Below are 22,835 nucleotides of genomic sequence, written 5' to 3'. Positions count from 1 at the left end.
TACGGGTTTGGAACGACATGAGGGTGATTCATTAATGACATAATTTTCATTTTTGGGTGAACTAACCCTTTAAGTCACTGTCCATTAAGCGTTTTTTTTTTTTTTGTTGTTGTGTTTTTTTTAATGGGAGGAAAATGCGTACATGTTAAATGTGTTGCGTTCATATTCTGGGCTTATCTGCTTTTCTGTACATAGTAAACACCAAACTAATAAAGCATACTAAGTTTTGTACGTTAATAAGTGTCTTAGTAAATTAAGCCACGTTAAGCTTTTTCACGTTAAGCGTGAAAAACACAATGGTGAAAGTGAAACTCAATGAAAATAAACATGACCAAAATGTGGCTTTGTCATTTTGTATTTATTACAGATTCATAACTTCTGATCCATTTGAGTATGTAAGTGCTCACGCCATCAATAATGTACGAAAACTCGTTTATAAATGTTATTTGTGATATAGCTTGTTGCGATCACTCTCCGTGTTCATAAAGCAGCACACCTTTGATTCATTGTTCAGCTCGTCTCAGTAAGATCATTTGTTCCATTTAAGTCCAATAAAACTTACTTGGTGTAGCGATTCCACAATATAATTCATTTCAGAGCTGCATCACAGAGGGTCATGCAGTTATTATCCCTTAATTCATTAACATGAGGAAATCAGGGCGATATGATGATATGCTGGCTGAGATCAATCTATATTGTGTTTATTTTATCTGGCAGATATATCAGTACCACTTAGTTATTAAAAACTGCAATAGAGAAATCACTTTGGTCCTGTGTGTGGTCCGATAGAAGGCGGCAGTATGATTTCTGTGCGTGTGTATATCGTGTCCTGGCCACACGACTGATCGAATGAACACGAGATTCAAATATTAGCCAACTTATTCTAAGCAAGTACAAGCAGCGCTTTAAAAAATTAACATAAATACAGTCGTTTTTCATCTGGTGATTTGTATTTGTTGTCATTGTACGCTCCTGAGCGTGACCTAAAACATGGCGGCGATTACCCAGAATGCAAATCACAGTGACGTAGTTTGCCAAGCTCTATACAAGTTTTAGTACTGGGTGATATATTGTAGTGACCCTGCAGTCAGCGCAAGCAGCTGGGTCCGTGTACTTTTGTGTCCATTCCTTTTTTGTTTTTTAACCACTTAAAAAAAAAAAAAATGAACGGTTGTTGTATTTTTAAATGCTTTGGTGAATACCAACATTTAAATTAAAACCGAATACACAAATTTCGTGTGCACAAAATAAATATTGACTTATTTTCAGATTTTTGTTTATTACGTTTTGCATTTTTATAAACAAATTAAAAAACAGTTTAAAGTCGAAGAAATGTCAATTTACAAGTTTTCTTTTGTAAAATTGTTGTTTCCCCCACACTTTCGAGAGCCATGTCTCTGAAACATAATACATGACTGGTGACCACCTGGCTATATATTGATCTGTTGCGGGACACGTGAGACAGATAAAATTACAACTTTAACGCTATGTAAATATTGATTTACATTTGTTGGCAAACTTTGCATATGCGCCGATTAATGTTTCTGCCGGTGGGTGCCCACACTAATGATCGCAGCCATTCGTTGGAAATATTTAACATCAGGACGGATGATTACATGCTTTAATCGATTTGGTCAGCTTTGAGCAGCTCTTGAGGTTCTTATCCAGTATGTGAGATGAAATCCTTGCTGGTGTAATTGTGTTTACTGACTTTGAGGCCTGCTCTTTGCGCTCTCCACTCAGTTGTCATCAGAGGGAAAACCTCTCTCTATGATTGCGTTGATTGGTTATTTTCACAGCTAGAACATGACGGCTGCACAAATAGATTTTTAAATGCTCCCAGTTTTTATTATATTTCTTACTGTGGTATTGTAATTTCATGGATGAAAAAAAATTACAGACATAAATGAAATGCGGGACACTACTTAAGTCTTGCGGGACGCAGGACAAAGCTCCCAATTTCGAGACTGTCAAGTCACCTTTATTTATATAGCGCTTTTTACAGTGCAGATTGTGTTAAAGCAGCTTTACATTGATAACTGGTACATAATTTTTGCTGCACATCAGCTCTTCAAGAATAGTGTCAATGCAGGCAGATCAAAGCACTGTTGAATAAATGTCAAGAATACTGTTGAATATCAAATGTCAAGTGTCCCCAACTAAGCAAGCCAAAGGACAGCGGCAAGGAACCCAAACTCCAACAGGTTTTTGAGGAACTGTACTACTGGCTGTCGTGTCGATGAGGCCTTCACAATGTATGATCTAGTCGACTTGATCTCTGCTGTCCTGCAAAATGCTTAATGTAGGTTAAAAGGCTTAATGTAGCCTATGTGATATTGGAGGACCAAATTCACTACACCTTATAAGCAGCCCATATGAACACAATTTATAACACATTAAGCATTTTCCTAGAAAATAAAACGGTTATGAAGAAAACGCTAATACATAAAGACACTGATATTAAATGACCAATAAAGATATGCAGACAAGCAGGTCAGGTCGAAAAATAAGGCAACGTGCTTTCAACATTCAGCGTTTTCCATTTGTAAAAAACAATTATAAACGCTTAAGATTATATTGTCCTTCCATTTTGTTGACGTTGCCGTTATAGCAGATGTTGTGATGACTAGGAAATGTGCGAGAAAATGTAGTTTCACCCTGGTTGTTGTTTTAGTAGGATTGTAATGACTCATCACTCGACATGGGATCCATTTAGCAGGCTTTATTAAAGCACTCATGGTCGTACAGGCAGGGGTCAGGGCTGCGTTTCCCAAAAGCATCGTAAGCCTAAGTTGATCGTAGCTCCATTGGTTTCAATGGAGCTACGATCAACTTAAGCTTACGATGCTTTTGGGAAACGCAGCCCAGAACCAGCAAACACAGCAATGGAGAACAGGCAGATACGTGGTCAGAAACAGGCAGTGGATTGGGGTCACAGGCAAGAATCACAGTCCAAGGAAACAGGCAATGGGTCAATAGGCAGGCAGCAATGGGTCGATAAACGATGAACAGACAGGAATGGCAAGGGGAAAACAAACAGGGTAAAAACGCTCAGTAATGACAGCCGGGGCAATGATCAAGACTTCGCGTGTGTCAGTGTGTGACGGCTGCTTAAATGACAGTACAAACTAGCTGCAGCTGGAGAGTGATCAGAGTCCAAGGAACGGGTTTGTGGAAAATGTAGTGTGAGTCAGTATAGGTGAGTGAATGGATGCGTGTGTCAGTATTCCGGGGATGGAACCCTCTGCTGGCCAGCGGAGGGAATCACGGGGTTCGTCTCCGTGACAGAGCCCCCTCCCTGCAAGCGACTCCTGGCGCGAGGTGGCACACAACGTCGGGGTCTACCACGTGGTCGAGGGGCCGGTCTTTCTGGATGGTTGCGGTGGAATTCGTCGATCAGGTTGGGGTCAAGAATATCCTCGGCATTGACCCAAGATTGTTCCTCTGGACCCTTCCCAGTCGACCAGATATTGGATGATGCGTCCCCGACGTCTGGAGTTGAGTAGCTCTCGCACCTGGTACGTCTCCTCGCCCTCCACTAGAACGGCCTGGGGACTCTGCTCACGGGACCTCCCCTCTCCCTCTTCACTGGGGTCAGCAGTGGGCTTGAGCAGAGAGACATGGAAAGTGGGAGAGATAAGATGAGACACGGGTGTAATTTGACGTGTTATTTTGAATGGACCCATGTACCTTGGACTCAACTTTTTACAGGGAAGTCCGAGGCGGAGGTCCCGGGTAGACAACCAGACCCATTGGCCGGGATGATACTCAGGACACTCCAGCCGGCACATCGGTGGGTTCCCTGGACCACGGGAACATGGGTGGTTGATAACCCAAGATGCATCTGAATGGAGTGATACCGGTGGAAGGTTTGACCAGGGAATTCTGGGCGTATTCTGCCCACAGAAGATACCGGACCCAATCCTCCTGGTTCTGACTGCAGTATGATCTTAAAAAGCGAGTGAGTTCTTGATTCAATCTCTTGACCTGCCCATTCGCTTGAGGATGATAGCCGGAGGTCAGGCTTACATTGACGTCCAGGGCTTGGAAGAAGGCTTTTCATAGGCGAGACGTGAACTGGGGGCCATGATCTGAGACTGTCTTCGGGCAATCCGTAGAGGCGGAAAACCCAGTTGCACAATAGTTCGACAGTCTGCATGGCAGTCGGGAGCTTGGGCTGAGGGATGAGACGACAGGCTTTAGAGAAACGATCTATGACAGTGAGAATGACGGTGTTACCTTGTGATATGGGTAGATCTGTGATGAAATCGATGGCTATATGAGACCAGGGACGTTGTGGAATGGGAAGTAGTTGGAGTAATCCGGCTGGTAGCTGTCTTGGGTTCTTTTTCATGTTTATAGGTTTGACACTGCTGGACGAAGGTTGTGGCATCCTTGACTAGGGTCTCCCACCAGAAACTGTTTTGTAGTAAATGAAGGGTGGCAGTGATACCTGGATGACCTGACGAAGGTAGACCGTGAGTGAAGTTCAAAACTTGGTCACGTAGGTTGGGAGATACAAACACTTTGTCAGGCGGACCTGAAGTTGGTAAAAGTTGGCGAACCCCAGGAAGCATTGTAATTCCTTCAAGGTGTTGGGTTCGGGCCATTTGAGGACAGCGCTGACTTTACTCTCATCCATGGCAATCCCCTCTGAGCTGAAGATGTATCCAAGGAAGGTGGTTGACGTGGTGTGGAACTCGCACTTCTCTGCCTTGGCATAAAGCTGGTGGTCGATTAGGCGTTGTAGTACAGCTCTAACATGGTAAATGTGTTCATCAAGAGTGTTGGAATAGATAAGGATGTCGTCAATGTATACAATCACAGACCTGTTCAGCATGTCCCTGAATACGCCGCTGACGAATGATTGGAAGATTGAAGGACTATTAACCAGGCCGAACGGCATAACCCGGTATTCATAGTGCCCATTGGTCGTGGAGAAAGCAGTCTTCCATTCATCACCCTCTCTGATGCGGATCAGATTGTATGCGCAGGGTAGATCCAGTTTGGTGAAGTATTGGACAGTACGAAGCTGTTCAAGGGCAGATGGCACTAGGGGAAGTGGGTACCGGAATTTCACTGTGATTTCGTTGAGACCCCTATAGTCAAAGCATGGTTGAAGACCCCCATCTTTTTTCCACACGAAGAAGCAGCCAGCAGATGCGGGTTAGGTAGATGGCCGAATGAATCCTTTCTCCAACTCCTCCTCTATATATTTAGACATGGCCTCAGATTCTGGTTGGGATAGAGGGAAGATGCGACCCCTGGGGGGCGCATGACCTGGAAGGAGATCAATGGCACAGTCATGAGTACGGTGTGGTGGTAGGTATTGGCTTGTTCCTTACTGAAAGCCGTAGCGAGGTCGAGGTATTCTTTGGGCAGGTTGGAGATGGCTGGGACATCCGGGTTGACCAGGACGGCGTTAACAGGCATGTGTGTGATGGTAGACAGACATGATCTCTGACACTGGGTGCTCCACTTGGTAATTTGTCCCTCTCTCCATGAGATTTGTGGATCATGGAGCTGAAGCCAGGGTAATCCTAGAATAATGGGAGTGTTAGACACAGGTAGCATGTAGAATTGAATGCATTCCTTGTGAAGTAGTCCAGTTGACATTGGGAGTTCCTGGGATAACTGGTTAATCAGTCCATTCCCCAGAGGGCGTCCATCTATCGTGGCTACAGAGAGGGAAGTGGAACATGGAATGAGACACATTATTGGTCTTGGCGAACTCCTCTGATATGAAATTGCCGCGCCTGAATCCACCAAGGCAGCGGTAACCACACAAACGTCTCGGTTACGTATGTAACCCTCGTTCCCTGAAGGAGGGAACGGAGACGTACGTCAGTAGTGACCGACGAATTGGGATATCGCTAGAGAGCCCCTATCAGCTTCGAGAAAACTAAAACAAGCCAATGAACATTGGCGTGCGATATTTTGCATAACGCACCCCTCCCCATCCGGGGCATATAAAAGGGGGAGGAGATGCAATCGCACTCTGTTTTTCGCTGAGGAGACAACTGGTGTCTCCGTTCCCTCCTTCAGGGAACGAGGGTTACATACGTAACCGAGACGTTCCCTTTCAATCGGTCACGTTCGACGTACATCAGTAGTGACCGACGAATTGAGATCCCAAATAAAACGCCACAGTTACGAACCCCTTCCAGTGCCCAGCGCAAGCTCTAGCCACCCGTCGCACCAGGGGGACGGAGAAGGGGGCGAGCTTACGCCGGGAAGTCTACTGCTGTTCCGAAATACCCCCTAAGTAAACTAGACTACACTGGGAAAGCGAACCCAAAGGGGACGCTGCGGAGCCACTACCCACCCAGAGGGGAAGGAATTTACGTGGAACATCTGCCCTTCGGGCCAGGCCATAACACATACATGTCCCTGGGATGGCCCCACCTAAGTAGGGGGAGACTCATCTGACAGGTGACAGCAGAACTCTGCTAAGGGAAGACACGGACTCACCGTAGGGAGTAACCGTGGACCATGCACATATGGAATCACTCGCTTAGAGGGATTACAACATATGGAACCCAACCAACAGACAACACCGAAGGTGGATGTTGGTCTGGCATCAGACACTCCGCAATGTCCGAGCCGAAGGGGAGGCGGAGGAACTCGACAGGGTTCACCGATCGGGGAACACGACTGGAGTCAAAAATGCACGTATCCAGCCCAGAGAGCGGGAATGGCATTGCAAGCCGACACAGAGAACAGGTTCAACGCGTCTACCGGCTAGTGGAAGCGAGTACACTGGAAGAAACCGGTTCCACATGTAAGCTATAAAACCTAGCAAACGTGTTTGGTGTCGCCCAGCCCGCAGCTCTACAGATATCTGTCAGCGAGGCGCCCTGAGCCAACGCCCAGGAAGAGGCCACTCCTCTGGTGGAGTGGGCTCTCAACCCGAACGGGCAAGGCACGCCCTGGGAATCATAAGCCAGGGCGATGGCATCCACAATCCAGTGGGCCATCCTCTGCTTGGAGACAGCCTTCCCTTTCTGCTGGCCTCCATAACAGACAAAGAGCTGATCTGAGGTCCTAAAGCTTCGAGTTCTATCCACGTAAACGCGCAGAGCGCGGACTGGACAGAGCAAAGCCAGGGCTGGGTCTGCCTCCTCCGAAGGCAGCGCTTGCAGGTTCACTACCTGATCTCTGAAGGGAGTGGTAGGAACCTTGGGCACATATCCAGGCCGGGGTCTCAGGATAACGTGAGAGTCACCAGGCCCGAATTCCAGGCACGATTCGTCGACCAAAAATGCGTGCAGGTCCCCTACCCTCTTGAGCGAGGCCAATGCAACCAGGAGGACGGTCTTAAGGGACAGTACTTTTAACTCAACTGATTGCAAGGGCTCGAAGGGATGATGCCGAAGGGATGAAAGAACTACGAAAGATCCCAAGAGGGTATGGAGGGGGGACGAGGCGGATTCAGTCTCCTCGCTCCCCTCAGGAACCTGACGACCAGATCGTGCTTCCCCAAGGACTTCCCATCAACTGCATTGTGATGTGCGGCAATGGCGGCAACATACACTTTGAGGGTGGAGGGAGACAGCCTTCGCTCCAGACCCTCCTGCAGGAAGGAAAGCATGGATCTGACCAAGCATGATCGGGGGTCTTCTCGGTGAGAAGAGCACCACTCAACGAACAGGTTCCACTTCAACGCATAGAGACTCCTAGTGGAAGGAGCTCTAGCGGAAGTGATAGTGTCTACAACCGCTTGCGGGAGATCATTTAGAACCTCCGCATCCCGTCCAGGGACCACACGTGGAGGTTCCACAGGTCGGGACGCGGGTGCCAGAGGGTGCCCCCTCTCTGAGTCAGGAGATCCTTCCTCAGAGGAATGGGCCAGGGAGGGGCTGCCGTGAGGAGCATCAGGTCTGAAAACCATGTCCGGGTGGGCCAATAAGGGGCCACCAACAAGACCCTGCTCCCCATCCTCCCTGACTTTGCACAAGAGTTGAGCAAGAAGGCTCACTGGGGGAAACGCATACTTGCGAAGACCCCGGGGCCAACTGTGTGCCAGTGCATCCGTGCCGAGAGTACCTGCGGTCAGGGAATAGAACCACTGGCACTGAGCATTCTCCTGGGAGGCAAACAGATCTATCTGAGCCTCGCCGAAGTAATGCCAAATCAGCTGGACTACCTGGGGATGGAGTCTCCATTCGCCCGCAAGTGGAGGCTGCCGTGAAAGCTCGTCGGCTGCACGGTTGAGCACACCTGGGACATGACTGGCACGAAGCGACCTCAGATGCTTCTGACTCCATAACAAGAGATGGCGGGCGAGTTGCGACATGCGGCGGGAGCGTAGACCACCTTGATGATTGATGTACGCTACGGTCGCGATGTTGTCTGAGCGGACTAGAACGTGCTTGCCTGTCAACAGCTCCTTGAAGCGGCCCAGCGCAAGACGAACTGCCAGCAACTCGAGGCAATTGATATGCCAATGCAGCTGAGGCCCCGTCCAAAGACCTGAGGCTGCATGCCCGTTGTACGTGGCGCCCCACCTAAGGTCGAGGCATCTGTGTGAACCACAGCGTGCCTGGACACCTGTTCGAGGGGAACTCCTGCCCGCAGGAACGAGGGGTCTGACCATCGAGTGAGGGCACGGCGACAGCTCGGTGTCACAGGAACACGGAACGTGCCGCGTTGCCACGCCCATCTCGGGACCCGGCCGTGGAGCCAGTGTTGGAGCGGCCTCATATGAAGCAATCCGAGCGGCGTGACCGCGGCTGCGGATGCCATATGCCCCAGGAGCCTCTGAAACATTTTCAGTGGGGCCGCTGTCCTGCACTTGAGCGTACTCAGGCAGTTCAACACCGACTGGATGCGCTCCTCTGTGAGTTGCGCAGTCAGGGCGACCGAGTCCAGTTCCATACCGAGATAAGAGATCCTCTGCCCGGGGGAGAGTTTGCTCTTGTCCCAGTTGACCCGAAGACCCAACCGGCTGAGGTGTGCCAACACCAGATCCCTGTGTTCGCACAACTGTTCCCGCGAACTGGCTAGAATAAGCCAGTCGCCGAGATAGTTGAGAATACGAACGCCTTGTTCCTTGAGGGGAACAATGGCTGCCTCCGCAACCTTCGTAAAAATGCGGGGAGACAGGGCCAGCCCGAAGGGCAGGACTTTGTACTGATATGCCCGACCCTCGAACGCAAACCGTAGGAAGGGTCTGTGACGAGGCAGAATCGAGACATGAAAGTACGCGTCCTTCAGGTCTATAGCTGCGAACCAATCTTGGTAACGGATGCATTGAAAAATACGTTTCTGCGTCAACATCTTGAATGGCAGCCTGTGAAGGGACCGATTCAGGACTCGCAGATCCAAGATTGGCCGTAACCCACCTCCTTTCTTCGGTACAATGAAGTAGGGACTGTAAAACCCTGACTTCATATCGGCTGGAGGGACCGGCTCGATTGCACCCTTCGCCAGGAGGACAGCAATCTCCGCCCGAAGAACAGGAGCACTGTCCAGTGACCCCTGAGTGTAGTGGACACCTCTGAACACCGGGGGACGCCGGGCGAACTGAATCGCATAGCCGAGCCTGATAGTGCGGATGAGCCAGCGGGACGGGCTGGGAAGCGGTAACCAGGCTTCCAGACGCCGAACGAGCAGGACCAAGGGCACCACAGGCGCACCGGGAGTGGGGCAGCGAGGCAGAATACTGGGACTCGACTCGGACAGCACAGCGGCCCGAAGTGGAGTCAGATTCTGCGGGGTGACAGCAACGATGGGAGACGGTACACGTGGTACGGCCTGCACCATCGGGGCGCCCCCTACTGGCGAAATGAGAGGGGGCTGCGGACACCAAGGCAGAGCCCCGGGTCCTGACAACCGCGCCCTCTTGTGACCTGGAGGATGAAAGGGAAACAGCTCTTTCTGTGAAAAGGTGAGTACCGCTGGACTCCGGAGAGCCTGCGGCGGAACACATACAACAAGTTTCTCCCGGCCCTCCCCCGGGAGTGGAGGGGCAGATGGAATCCCCCCCGAAGAGCTGCTACTTCCTCCTCCAGGTCGCCCGCTTCAGGATCGCGACTTCCTCGACCTCTTACCACCTGGCTTGACTTGAGCGGGCTGGGCGCCCCGGCCGGCGCCGGCTCCCTGCTGTTTGGCTGGTGGAGGCTGCTGCTTGGCCAACTTAGCGGGAGCGGAGGACGACGCGGCCGGGCGCCCTCGGCGACGAGCAGGCTGAAGTTGCGCCGCCGGCGGGTCAAGACGTGTTTAATCGCCTCAGCCTGCTTCTGGGCAGCAGAGAACTGTTGGGCGAAGCTCTCTACTGCGTCGCCGAATAGGCCAGCCTGGGACACGGGGGAGTCCAGGAACCGATATTTATCGGTCTCCCTCATGTCAGCCAGGTTTAGCCATAGATGGCGCTGCTGGACTACCATAGTAGCCATCGCTTGACCAACGGAGCGTGCTGTCACTTTAGTCGCCCGGAGGGCGAGATCGGTGGCAGCTCGCAACTCCCCCAACAGATGCTGGTCAAGACCACCCTGTGGCATTTCCGATAACGCTTTTGCCTGATACACTTGCAAAAGGGCCATGGCATGCAGGGCGGAGGCGGCCTGCCCACAAGCTCTATAAGCCTTCTCCGTCAGAGAGGAAGAAAACCAGCGCGACCCGCCCCGAGGTACCAATCGTCAAGCCGAGAGGGGCCAGGACAGGGTGGAGGGTTCCACACGAGCCCGACGCTCTCGGCAGCCCGGGAAAGCACAGCCATCAACTCAGGATCCGACTCGGCCACAGCCGCCACCCCGTGAGACGGGGGCTCAGCCGAGTCATCCTCTCCCGAGGACTCATGCTCGCCTTCCGATACCGTGATCGACATCTGGTCCTCCGCAGGTGCACCGAAGGACAATACCGGACGCTCCGAAGAGGGCCCGGCATGACACGGCGGTAACACCACTGGCTGCAGTGCTGCAGAGGCGGCAGGGGCCCGCGGAGCAACACTCGGCGGGGAAGCCCTAACCGTGACCCTCAAGTCACCCTGCCTACACGCCGACGAACCGTCACCCCGACCGGAGCCAGAGAAAACAGCCGCACGGGGCATAGGGGAGGGGACCCCCGCTCCCTGAGAACCAAGGAACGAGAGTCTCGACCTCAGCACCGCGATAGTCATGTTCCCACAATGAGAACATGAACCATCTACAAACGCGGCCTCAGCGTGCTGAACGCCCAAGCACGTGATACAGCGATTGTGCCCATCAGCAGGGACCAGGGAACGACCACACCCAGTAGCGCACAGACGAAATGCCATCTCCCCAGATGCAGGGTTCGTCTGTAAAGTCTAATAGAGGGGGAAACTCACAGCTCTTTTGTGAATGAGACACACAGGGAGTGTCACGAAGTGTGGTAAACACACACACACACGGGACCCGGCCAAATCGCAGACCAAACAATTGGAATTACAGCGGAACGCTGTTTCACAGCCGATGTTGCCGCCCGGACCCGGAAGCTCGTGGACTCGCTGCAGTGTCGTTGCGCCAAACACGGTAAGAACGCTGTTTCTTCTTGTTTTAAAGATCTTCTTAGCTGTAGGACACCAAAGCTTGGCTCCGAAGCGAAAGACAGAGTGCGATTGCATCTCCTCCCCCTTTTATATGCCCCGGATGGGGAGGGGTGCGTTATGCAAATATCGCACGCCAATGTTCATTGGCTTGTTTTAGTTTTCTCGAAGCTGATAGGGGCTCTCTAGCGATATCCCAATTCGTCGGTCACTACTGACGTACGTCGAACGTGACCGACTGAAAGGGAACTCCATTAATCCATAATATGATCGGAACAGTTACACAGTTTATGGGACTGACAGAGTTTAATGTGGCACTCACCGATTTAGTGGCTGCAGATGATGGACGTGAGGGGCATGAGATCCGCTGATGACCTGGTAAAATCCGCAGTACAAACACAAACGATTGGTGAGGCGGCGATTTCTCTCTTCAGCTGATAGGTGGTAGGCATTAACTTGCATGGGTTCTGGGGTTTCTTCGAGAGCCGTTGATATAGCCGATAAGGGACGTCGTGAACCTGCGCGATGTTCACCCTGCAGATTATCGATGGTAATGGCCAGTTCAATGAAAATGTTAAGGTCCTTGCCCTCATCACGGCATGTTCAGCTCAGTCTGCAGTTCATGAAACAATACCTTTAGCGTGTCACTCGCCCAATTAGTTTGTGCTGCCAGTGTGCGAAACTTAATGGCGTATTCAGCTGCCGTTAATCTCCCCTGGGATAATTCCAACAGACGTTCACCTGCTCCTTTACCCTCTCTGGGGGGATCAAAGTCCTCACAGAATTGTCTGAGGAATTCATTAAACGAAGCAAACGCTGTCCCGTCAGCGCGCCATACAGCAGTGATCCAGTCCAAAGCCCTTCCCGTCAATAGAGAGCACACAAAGGCGATCTTACCAGTCTCTGTGTTGTAAAGGGTGGGTTGTTTCTCGACGAACAGACAGCATTGAAGTAGAAAGCCTTTACATTTGGTAGCGTCACCATCAAACTTTTCAGGAAACGCCAGGCGGGGGTTCACGTGAGACGGCGTCTCTGCCGCGTGGGTAATGGTGGCAGTGCTAGCGGCCGTGCTGTGGAGACTTTGAACGGCCTTAACCAACTCCTCCGTTATTGAAGTCAAACGATTTAGCTGGTGTTGGTTAGCAGCAATCTGACTTGCCTGAGCAGCCATGTTGGCACACAGATGATTGTAAGCCGCTGGATCTTGTTGTGGCGAATTCTTCTGTAATGACTCATCACTCGACATGGGATCCATTTAGCAGGCTTTATTAAAGCACTCGTGGTCGTACAGGCAGGGGTCAGAACCAGCAAACACAGCAATGGAGAACAGGCAGATATGTGGTCAGAAACAGGCAGTGGATCGGGGTCACAGGGCCTCTGCTAGCCAGCAGAGGGAATCACGGGGTTCGTCTCCGTGACAAATGCGGCTGTAATGCATTGCTTTCAATGAGAATTGAGAAATATTTCATGTCAAACCTCTGCTGAGGGCAAAGGGCATTGGAATTTTGTCTTCACGAAAATCACATATTGGGGTATAATTTTGTCATGTTGGTATATTTTCAATTTGAACAGCATAAAGTGACTTCTGATTCCAAACAATTTCTCAATATAAAAAATATAAAACACCTAACAGAGCAAGACGAAAAAGTCAGTAATTTAGATGTCGTTTTGGCCTTTATTCACATAAAACACAGTAAAAAGCAAAATGACGGGATTGAGACCATAAGCGGGAACTCGATCATGTTGGAGCGCTATAAGGTTTAGAAATGTAATGTTTAGCTTAAAATATAAATGTACAAATAATAATAGTAATTTAACGACTGAAAATTAAAGGTGCTCACGCATTTTTAGGCCAAAACATTTTTTTGTCACATACAGCAAACATCTCCTCACTATCTGCTAGCTGCCGGTCCCCTGAACACACTGTAAAAAAACGCGGTCTCTGTAGTCGCCACAAGCTCCGAAAATGGCAATAAAAACAAACGGGTGCAGCCTGGACCACGAATCATAATAAACATGCTCCAGCCACTAACCAACAAGAATGATTTTAAATGCAAGTTCATGACTGTTTCAGGAAGCATTGAGGAGGAGGAGGAGGAGGGTCTAGCTAGCCTCTGTTTTGTTTGACAACACTTCGAACGTCAACAGGAAGTTACATCCACCCAGGATCACTTAGAGCACCTTTAATCAATGTCATTTAGGCTGGCTCTTGAAGCGAGTCATTCTATTGATGCCAGAGGAAAAGGCACTAGAGGGCGCATAGCATCTGTGTGTATGACGCAAAACACTGGAAATTTAATTTAGCATTTTTACATATTAAATAAGTTGTATATCATTTGTTATTTTTAATAAAATATTAATCTTGCATAAAGAAAATTTGCTTGTATCTGCTAATTCTTTTCATCAGTGTTAAAATAAAAAACAAAGAAACCGCATTTTCCATATTTCATTTCTGGTTTAAAGTCTGCGTGAACCGGAAGTTGCAAATTACTTTTCTCCAGTGTTGTGATGCATTTCCAAGTGAAACGGAATATTGAATAGAGGGCAGAGTTTTACTTCAGCGCTCCTCCTCTCCATCTCTCGCTCATAGCAGACTAACAGTTGGAGGGGAGTGGATTAAGCAATTTTTCAACCCAATCCATCAAACTGATATCATCAGAGAAGGGGCACCGTTGCAGAGGGGAGGAGCATTTTCAGATTTTGATTAAATATTACGAAGCCAAAAAATGTTTTGTGTGGATTGACTTGCATGGATGAATTGTTCACCACAAAACTAGCAATTTGAGCTAACAAAATAAGGTCAGTTTTGATTTCATGTGTACTTTAAAAAAGGAAAAATGAATGGACGCAAAAGTACACGGACCCAGCTGGGTGCATTATGGGTATTTTGTAGTTGATTTATGTGTTAAGCAAGATGGTTGGGTTTTTGCGTTAACAAAGTGTGTTTATGTTCAAGTTAGTTCGGGTGGGTTTGGTTCATTTACTGCCTTATGTAAAAAGTGTGATGCTGCGTCCCAATTCGCCTACTTATACTACGCCCTAAAAGTATGTACTCTTTCTGTGAACAAAAAGTACTTACTTTTGAGTGTATAGCAAAAGAGTAGACAAGCTTTGGGACATACTATCACGTCATACAATCGCGTCTTTGCTCTTTGTCACATCCTGTCACCGTGAACTGACCTGTCAATCATCTTACATCCTCCACATTTCATTTTGCTAATTTCCTTTTGGAGAGAAATGCAGTACCATGTTGATCTGCAGTCGCGGGTCTTTCATGTGGAGAACTCTCCTCATGTTAATGCATAATTATGCATTTTAAAGTTAATGGCCAATCGGATCTTTATAAAAGTCCACATTGGTGTTTGCAGATGAAAAATAACGCAGATAATATTAAATAAATATTTTCTATCAGTTTGACTGATTAGTCACTCAAACCTCTCCGCGTCGATCGCGCATATCCGCCATGTTTTGTAGTTGAACACTTTTTACTCGTGTTTGTAGTTCCTCGTCCAATGCGCAATGGGTTGTGGGCAATACTAGCCTTTATAGTGTGCACGAATCCACACTTCGAAAATCTACCGGAAATAGTAGACCATCCAGGGACTTTTGGCATACTCTTTTCAAAATGCTATGCTTTGGGACACACTTATTTTAATCTCACATACTATTTAGGATGGATAGTATGGACATTGGGATGCAGGGTGGCTCTCACTATCATGGAGAGAGATGTGTAGGGGAGGGACTTGGCGATATGGCCTGACCTGTGTAGTGTTTTTTTTTTTTTGTTTTTTTTCAGTGTTCAGAACAAAAGCATAAAGATGATGTTATTGTCTTCTTCTGGTCTGTTTTGCCTGTGCTCCTACTCTGAGACACTAATGATCATGCGGTGCATGGGACATGAGTGCTCGTATTTTCTGCCAGCAATTAGCTTAGTAAAAGTTTTATAGTTTAGCTTCTGTCAGCCCCCACTACAGAATAAATGAGTTATTTCAATGATAACATTGATATGTGATCACCTGGATTTAGACCTACCTGTATTGTATTTATATAAAAGTATTTATTTAAATTCACATATTTGCTTTATGTATTTCCCCGGCATGGAAGTCAGGCACATGCAAGTCTGGAAACATGATTCCAGGCTGCATGTTAATATCCGTAGATTATTAGATCTTTAAGTTGTAACAGGATGGAACACTATTGAGTCCAACCTTTTAGTTTAATCATTTGTTTTACTCATTTTACTTGCATTTTTGCAGTTTCCCCAATTAAATACAGTCATGCAGCAGGCACTTTTGCCACTCAGTCTGGCTGAGGCGGTGTGTTCCAGTGGGAAAGTGACGTCAATGCATACCTTCTATATGTAAGCCATCCGCCATATTGGAACAGTCAAAGCCGGTGCTGACTTTCAACAGCAGGTTGATTGAGTGTCTGTAACCATAGTTAGACATGTGTATTAATATCTATATCAGAAATAGAATTAAGCGGATAATTTTGCTAAACTAACACAATACAACAAGATGAAGGCATCAGCTAACACATTAAAAAGCTACCATAGTACAAGTAAAAACATTAAAAACCCTAGTACAAACCTGTAATATTATTGAGTCAATTCATATAAAAAAACAAATCAACACATTCTCACATGTGAAAAGTTATCCTAATTTCTTCTGGAATTTGAATCTGGGTGGTTTCACAAACAGAAGCTGCCCAATATTGTGGTATTATTGATTCTTACTGTTAGTGATAATATGCTGACCGTTCCAAGATGGCTGGTGCACAGATGCCATTTTCGACCACTCCAGACATGTATATGTATACAAATTTTCGGTTTTCACTGGGAAGTTTGGGGATCATTTTGATACTCAAGTTCCTGAGATGGGCCGGCCACAGACGGGAGAACGATTGCTGCTGTGACTGGTGTTCCTTGGTATTCTTATGGCACACTTCATATGCACCTAAGGTCCTGTGGACTTAGAATGGCTTCCGCGTGTCTAAGTCCATGAGCGTGTAGGGTGTCCCATTTGTCATTTTAGGTAGTGCTACGCTGTCTATTCAACGTAAACCACATAGAAGAATGACAGGGTAGAGAAGAAATTGTTGTATTTTTGTTTAGTTTTTACACACAGATTATTCTCGTCACTTCATAACATTAAGGTTGAAACACTGTAGTCATGTTGACTATTTTAGCGTTCTTTACTAATTTTATGGACCTTTCTATGCGGGGAAAAAAAACTTAATTTGTGTTCGGAAGATGAACGAAGGTCTTACGAGTTTGGAATGACATGAGGGTACTTAATGACAGAAATTTCATTTTTGGGTTATCTAACCCTTTAAAGTACCGTAAGATGGATGTACCGTGGATGCCCGTGATCTTCGGGCCCTTAGACGGCACTGCATCACATACAGGAATGCTACTGTAATGGAAATCACAACATGAGCTCAGGAATACTTCCAGAAAACATTGTCGGTGAACACAATCCACCGTGCCATTCGCCGTTGCCTGCTAAAACTCTAGGTCAAAAAAGAAGCCATACATGATCCAGAAGCACAGGCGTTTTCTCTGGGCCAAGGCTCATTTAAAATGGAGTGTGGCAAAGTGGAAAACTGTTCTGTGGTCAGACGAATCAAAATTTGAAGTTCTTTTTGAAAAACTGGGACGCCATGTCATCCGGACTAAAGAGGACAAGGACAACCCATGTTGTTTTAGCGCTCAGTTCAGAAGCCTGCATCTCTGATGGTATGGGGTTGCATGAGTGCGTGTGGCATGGGCAGCTTACACATCTGGATAGGCACCATCAATGCTGAAAGGTATATCCAAGTTCTAGAACAACATATGCTCCCTTCCAGACATCGTCTCTTTCAGGGAAGACCTTTTTCCAACATGACAATGCCAGACCACATACTGCATCAATTACAACATCATGGCTGCGTAGAAGGATCCGGGTACTGAAATGGCCAGCCTGCAGTCCAGATCTTTCACCCATAGAAAACATTTGGCACATCATAAAGAGGAAGATGCGACAAAGAAGACTTAAGACAGTTGAGCAACTAGAAGCCTGTGTTAGACAAGAATGGGTCAACATTTCTAATCATAAACTTGAGCAACTTGTCTCCTCAGTCCCCAGACATTTGCAGACTGTTCTAAAAAGAAGAGGGGATGCCACACAATGGTAAACATGGCCTTGTCCCAACTTTTTTGAGATGTGTTGATGCCATGATATTTAAAATCAACTTATTTTTCCCTTAAAATTATACATTTTCTCAGTTTAAACATTTGATATGTCATCTATGTTGCATTCTGAATAAAATATTGAAATTTGAAACTTACACATCATTGCATTTTTTTTATTCACAATTTGTACTGTGTCCCAACTTTTTTGGAATCGGGTTTGTACAGTTAAAAAGGGATTTTATACCTGTATGATATTACACTGTAGCCACATTGGATTAGTGGTTTGGAAAATGGATGGATGATGATTGGGCTGCAGACATCATCTACTGGTCAGATGCGGGAATTTGGTGTGCGACTGTCGCAGTGCATTATGGGTATTCTCTTGCCGTTGAACGTACATCGGTTGTATACATTAGTGCGGTGCATTGTGGGATTGAATGAGTGCACTCTATAATGTCCACTTGGTTTCGCACACCACTACAAATGGCTGTCCACTCAAATAGTACCCTATTTAAGGTTATGGGGGCAATTTCAAACACAGCCCTAGTGGTACCATAAAAATAACACGTTGTCATTTCAGGACTACGGTAATTACAACATGGTGTGAAAGCAGCATTACGGACAAAAATATTAAAGGTCCAGTGTGTAATATTTAGGAGAATTTGACTTGCAATATAATATACATAACTATGTTTTTATTGGTGTATAAAGACCTTGCATAATAAACCGCTATGTTTTTATTACCTTAGAATGAGCCATTTCTATCTACATATGCCGCAGGTCCCCTTCGCCATTTTGCGCCACCATGTTTCTCTAGTTCCCCTAAACGGTCAAACTGCTCCACAGAGCACGTTTTGTCGCTATGTTGTTCTTCATTAGTAGTAGTAGTAGTCGTAGTAGTAGTCTGGTTTATTAGATGCAGAGACCATTCTTTGTTAGAAGTAAGAAGAAACCTTGTAGCTTGACCGATTACTCTGCTGTCTCAGACAATGACATCTTAGTCCTGTGTCGGCCACCGTAGCTTCTCTATGTGCTTCAAAAGGGAGGGGTGAGTGGTGTACGCTGTTGCTTGCAGTTGAGTGGTGTACGCTGATTGCATGCCAGATGCGATGGACTCAGGGTTTTTTTTCTTCTTTCCTTTTCCGACTATGCATATTCCAACAAATGTATGTGTATTCCATTCTCTTCACTCTTTAGTTTATTAAACAACACAAACCTTTTAAAACTGCAAAGTTGATGGACTTGCCTGTCATTTATGTTCTCCATTTGAAAACATAAGACTTCATAAGTTTATTTTGCCTGTTAATACTACTGCTGTTGTCATAGATAGATGCAACTGGGAGTACTAAGCTACACTAAATTTTTTTTTTTTTTTAAGAGACCTTAGTGACTGCCCTTTTTTTGCACTCTTTCAGACCCCTTTATTTATTGTAGAAATGTTTATGTATGCAAGTGAAATTACAGAATTTAAAGTATAGAAATAAGTTGAAACAATTTTGTTCAGTACTATTATAACTGTCAAAAACAGATGTATATCAGTTCTGCATATCGGTTATCGGGCACATAAAGATGCAAATAATCATTATTGTTTATAAAAAGTCAATATCAGTCGATGGTTTCTAGTAGTGTGAATATAAGGAAATGCTTTGGAAATATTCTTTGGTTAATCACTGATAAGTTAATTTAATTCCCTCCCCCCAATAGTTGTCTGATGGATGGACCGATAACAGGCTCAAAGTCTCGTTTCCTGCACAGAATCCAAAATGACAAACTCCAACTCCAGCTGGATGCCTTCAAATTCCACCAAGAGACGAGGCCAGAGGTGTATATAGTGTATTCCCATGAAAACATGTTCTCAGCCCAAAACATTAAAATGGTGATGGAGGGTTTGTTATATTTGCTTAGGTCAGGGGTTGGGAATGTTGATCCTGGAGAGCCACTGTCCTGCAGATTTTAGCTCCAAACCTGAAGAAAGAAGAAAAAAAAAAAAAAAAAACTTGCCTGTAACTTTAGTAATCCTGAAGACCTTGATTAGCTTGTTCAGGTGTTTGATTAGGGTTGGAGCTAAACTCTGCAGGGCAGTGACTCTCCAGGACTCATATTCCCTACCCCTGGCCTAGGTTAATAATATTGGATGAAAAAGAAAAGTGGTGGTGTTGTACACATTACATTCTGATGTCACTTAGTAGTTCCACTTGAGTTAAAATTAACATACCTCTCATTTTGTCGTGCAGATGTACATCACTTGTAATCTTCAAGCTTACCCTGTAATGGATGCAGTTAATCCCTTTCATAAAGCATGCTCCTTTATTGATGGAAGGTGTGAAGCTTTGCTCTTTCTCTCTCTTTCTTTTTCTATTGTCTAGTAAAGTTTTACATTTAATCATAGACTTTTGCCATGTAAACTGTATTTTCTGGTATATAGTTTCTTTGGGGAATTAACCAAGTTTCTCCCATTCCCCTCTTTAATCTACAAGCTGGAAGGCAGCAGATGGAGGTGACTGGGCTTGTTACAGCTGCCAAGGAACAAAAGATTATGCACCATCCTTCCATTCCTCTCTGCAGCAATCTGGGTCACCTCCTGCTCCCAGACAAGATCAGACCTCATATTACCAAAAGCCCAACAATTTCCAGCCCAGAATTCAAGAGGGTTCTGGAAGTTATTTCAGGTCCTTGCTACCAGCAAGCGAGCCTATTCCCTCTTGGAGGAAATTAATTCTCCTGCAGGAGGAGGATGAGGGAATTAGTTCAGTGGGTAAGCACTCCCAGGTCTAGTGATTGTCTTGGTGTTCTTTGTCTTAAAGAGTAAATCATTTAAACTATTTAAACTATGTATTTTAAAGCTGAGATCTTGAAATTAAAACTGCAGGTAAGCATGTTTGCACTAACCATTTTGAAAACTGTGGTTCTGTGTCAATAGGATGGGAACAGGAGAAAACAGTGGGTCCATTGGCCATCTTTCCAAAGAAAAGCAAAATGGGATTTCTGGCTCCTCCTAGAGTGAAGGAGGGTGTTCCTCCTCTCCCTTCTCTCAGTAAAGATAAGAAACCGATGCCTCATAGTAGCCTATGGAAGAATGGTGTCACTGCTGAGATGGGTTTGTATTCAACACGTTACAATCTCTATTTCTAAAAGGCATAATTGGGTCAAAAACTAAGACTAACTAGGACATACAGTAGGTCTTTTTTTTTCCCTAAACAGAAGTCAAAATTAAAACTTGAAAAAAATTTTTTTGTTTGTTTTTTTTGTTTTTTTTTCCCTGTGCACTGCCTGAAAGTGAAGTTGGATTTTTATTATTTCTTTTTTTAAATGATGCATGCCTAAATTTGAATTGATCACAAACTGTTATTTTAGGATTTGGTCCTCCTTCATGATACACAAGCAGAATGAATTTGTATAAATTGTTCGTAAAACATTCTGCTGTACATTTTTGGGTTCATGAATCTTTTTCAAAATGTTAGTTGGTATGAAAATATTTACTGCTTTATATTTATATTTTTAAATATAATATATAATATAATATTTTTTATATATATATATATAAATATATATATATATATATATATATTTATATATATATATATATATATTTTTTTTTTTTTTTTTTTTACTGCTCCCAACCACATGTAAATGGTTAAAACATCAGAATGTTATTATACATTATAATGTACATATTACATTATAAATCTAAAGTCTATGAAACCTTTGTAGTAACCTTTTCAGTATTAACATGGTAATTTGGGTTAATATAAAGTAATATGGTAATGGTAATGGTTATGGCAGTTAAAATGCAGCCTAAAATATTAGTCTCCACCAGACCAAGTGGGTGGTGTAACTCCTCCACCCTCATTGGAACCCACTGAACATCCCAATTTGATGGAAAGTGAACCAGAATCTAAGAAGCTGGAGGAGGAGGAAGAGGATGATGAATATGACAGTGAAGATAAAGAAGACTATGATGGTGGAGATGAAGACCATGACTATGAAGAGAAAAAAGGAGAGGCAAAAGAGTCTGATCAAGGCATGTGGAAGACTAGAGTCTTGCCAGAAGGTACAAAAAGGCACAAAACCATCACGGTATTTCTCTTTATTGAAGCATTGTTTGATGGGGTACTTATGTTTGCTCATGGAATAGTTGATTTTATCTTGCAGATTTTAAAGAACGCTTCACAACTCATGCCTCTAAGAATGAGGAAGACTCTGGACTGCGTACACTGGGTACAAGCCCTTCCCTAAAAGACGAGGAGCCAGCTGACATATATCACCCTCCTAAGGACTCCTGAGCTTCTAAACCAAAGGTTATGAATGCTGTCAAAGATGAAGCAACCTGGCTGAGGTGGAGGAAAACCTAGTTCATGAAGCACACAAGCAGGAAACAAGGCATAAGAGAGGTTTCACACTTTGGACTGATTTAGTTTCATAAATAAACATATTTTTCTTTGTCTTTGCTTCAGTTTATATTACTGCATATACAAAACAAACCTATTATGCTGTTAAAGACATACTGACTGTTAAATGGAATACTGTGTTAATGAAAACACTCATGATTTCAATTGATTGTATTAAAAAAATACCATAGATTAAAACGAAAGCTATGAAGACCTTGTTTAAATGCTGATACACAAGATTAGTGCAACTCAATAGTTAAAGCTGGTGTTTAAATTAGGTTCTGAAAATGCCTGTTAATTGCACATTGTTCAGGTTATTTCACTCAAAGGGAGTTGTTTTGGAGAAAATGCCTGTGGTAGATAAAGCAATGCATTATACATAGGTCAAGTTTACATACACCTTGGAGAATCTGCAAAATGTTCATTATTTTAACAAAATAAGAGGGATCATACAAAATGTTTTTTTTATTTAGTACTGTCCTACGTAAGATGTGAAATTAACTTAGGACAAAATGTATTGCTTTAGCTCTTTTTAATTATTTTGAACAAACGGCAAATCTCTCTCTCTCCAGTGCACTTGTTTCGATCGTGGCTGCGTTCAAAACTGCATACTCAATGAGTGGGTACTTAATTTCAATAAGTACTTAATTATTGAGTGCTAAAAGAGAAGGTACCTTATAGTATATATACTATATATGTATAATAAATAACGCTTATCTTTTGTCAGCCGTCTACGTTCTTATTTATCGGGGAGGGTGGGAACAAAGCA

The 22,835-nt window shown here is 45.2% G+C and overlaps 1 protein-coding gene across 1 annotated transcript in view; it reads left to right on the top strand.

Moving 5' to 3' along the window:
- LOC137034115 (zona pellucida sperm-binding protein 3-like) overlaps window positions 1-22,120 on the top strand; it is a 42,643-nt gene extending 20,523 nt beyond the window's left edge. The window contains exons 6-11 of the mRNA XM_067406741.1: window positions 19,383-19,500; window positions 19,913-19,998; window positions 20,156-20,433; window positions 20,599-20,775; window positions 21,496-21,729; window positions 21,831-22,120. Coding sequence (XP_067262842.1) covers window positions 19,383-19,500; window positions 19,913-19,998; window positions 20,156-20,433; window positions 20,599-20,775; window positions 21,496-21,729; window positions 21,831-21,961 — 1,024 coding nt within the window. The 3' untranslated portion in view covers window positions 21,962-22,120. The remainder of the gene's footprint in view (window positions 1-19,382; window positions 19,501-19,912; window positions 19,999-20,155; window positions 20,434-20,598; window positions 20,776-21,495; window positions 21,730-21,830) is intronic.
- The last annotated feature ends 715 nt before the right edge of the window (window positions 22,121-22,835 follow it).

Source organism: Chanodichthys erythropterus, chromosome 13 (assembly GCF_024489055.1).
Source record: "Chanodichthys erythropterus isolate Z2021 chromosome 13, ASM2448905v1, whole genome shotgun sequence".
Classification (NCBI taxonomy): Eukaryota; Metazoa; Chordata; class Actinopteri; order Cypriniformes; family Xenocyprididae; genus Chanodichthys; species Chanodichthys erythropterus.
This window is presented reverse-complemented; position numbering and strand designations above follow the sequence as displayed.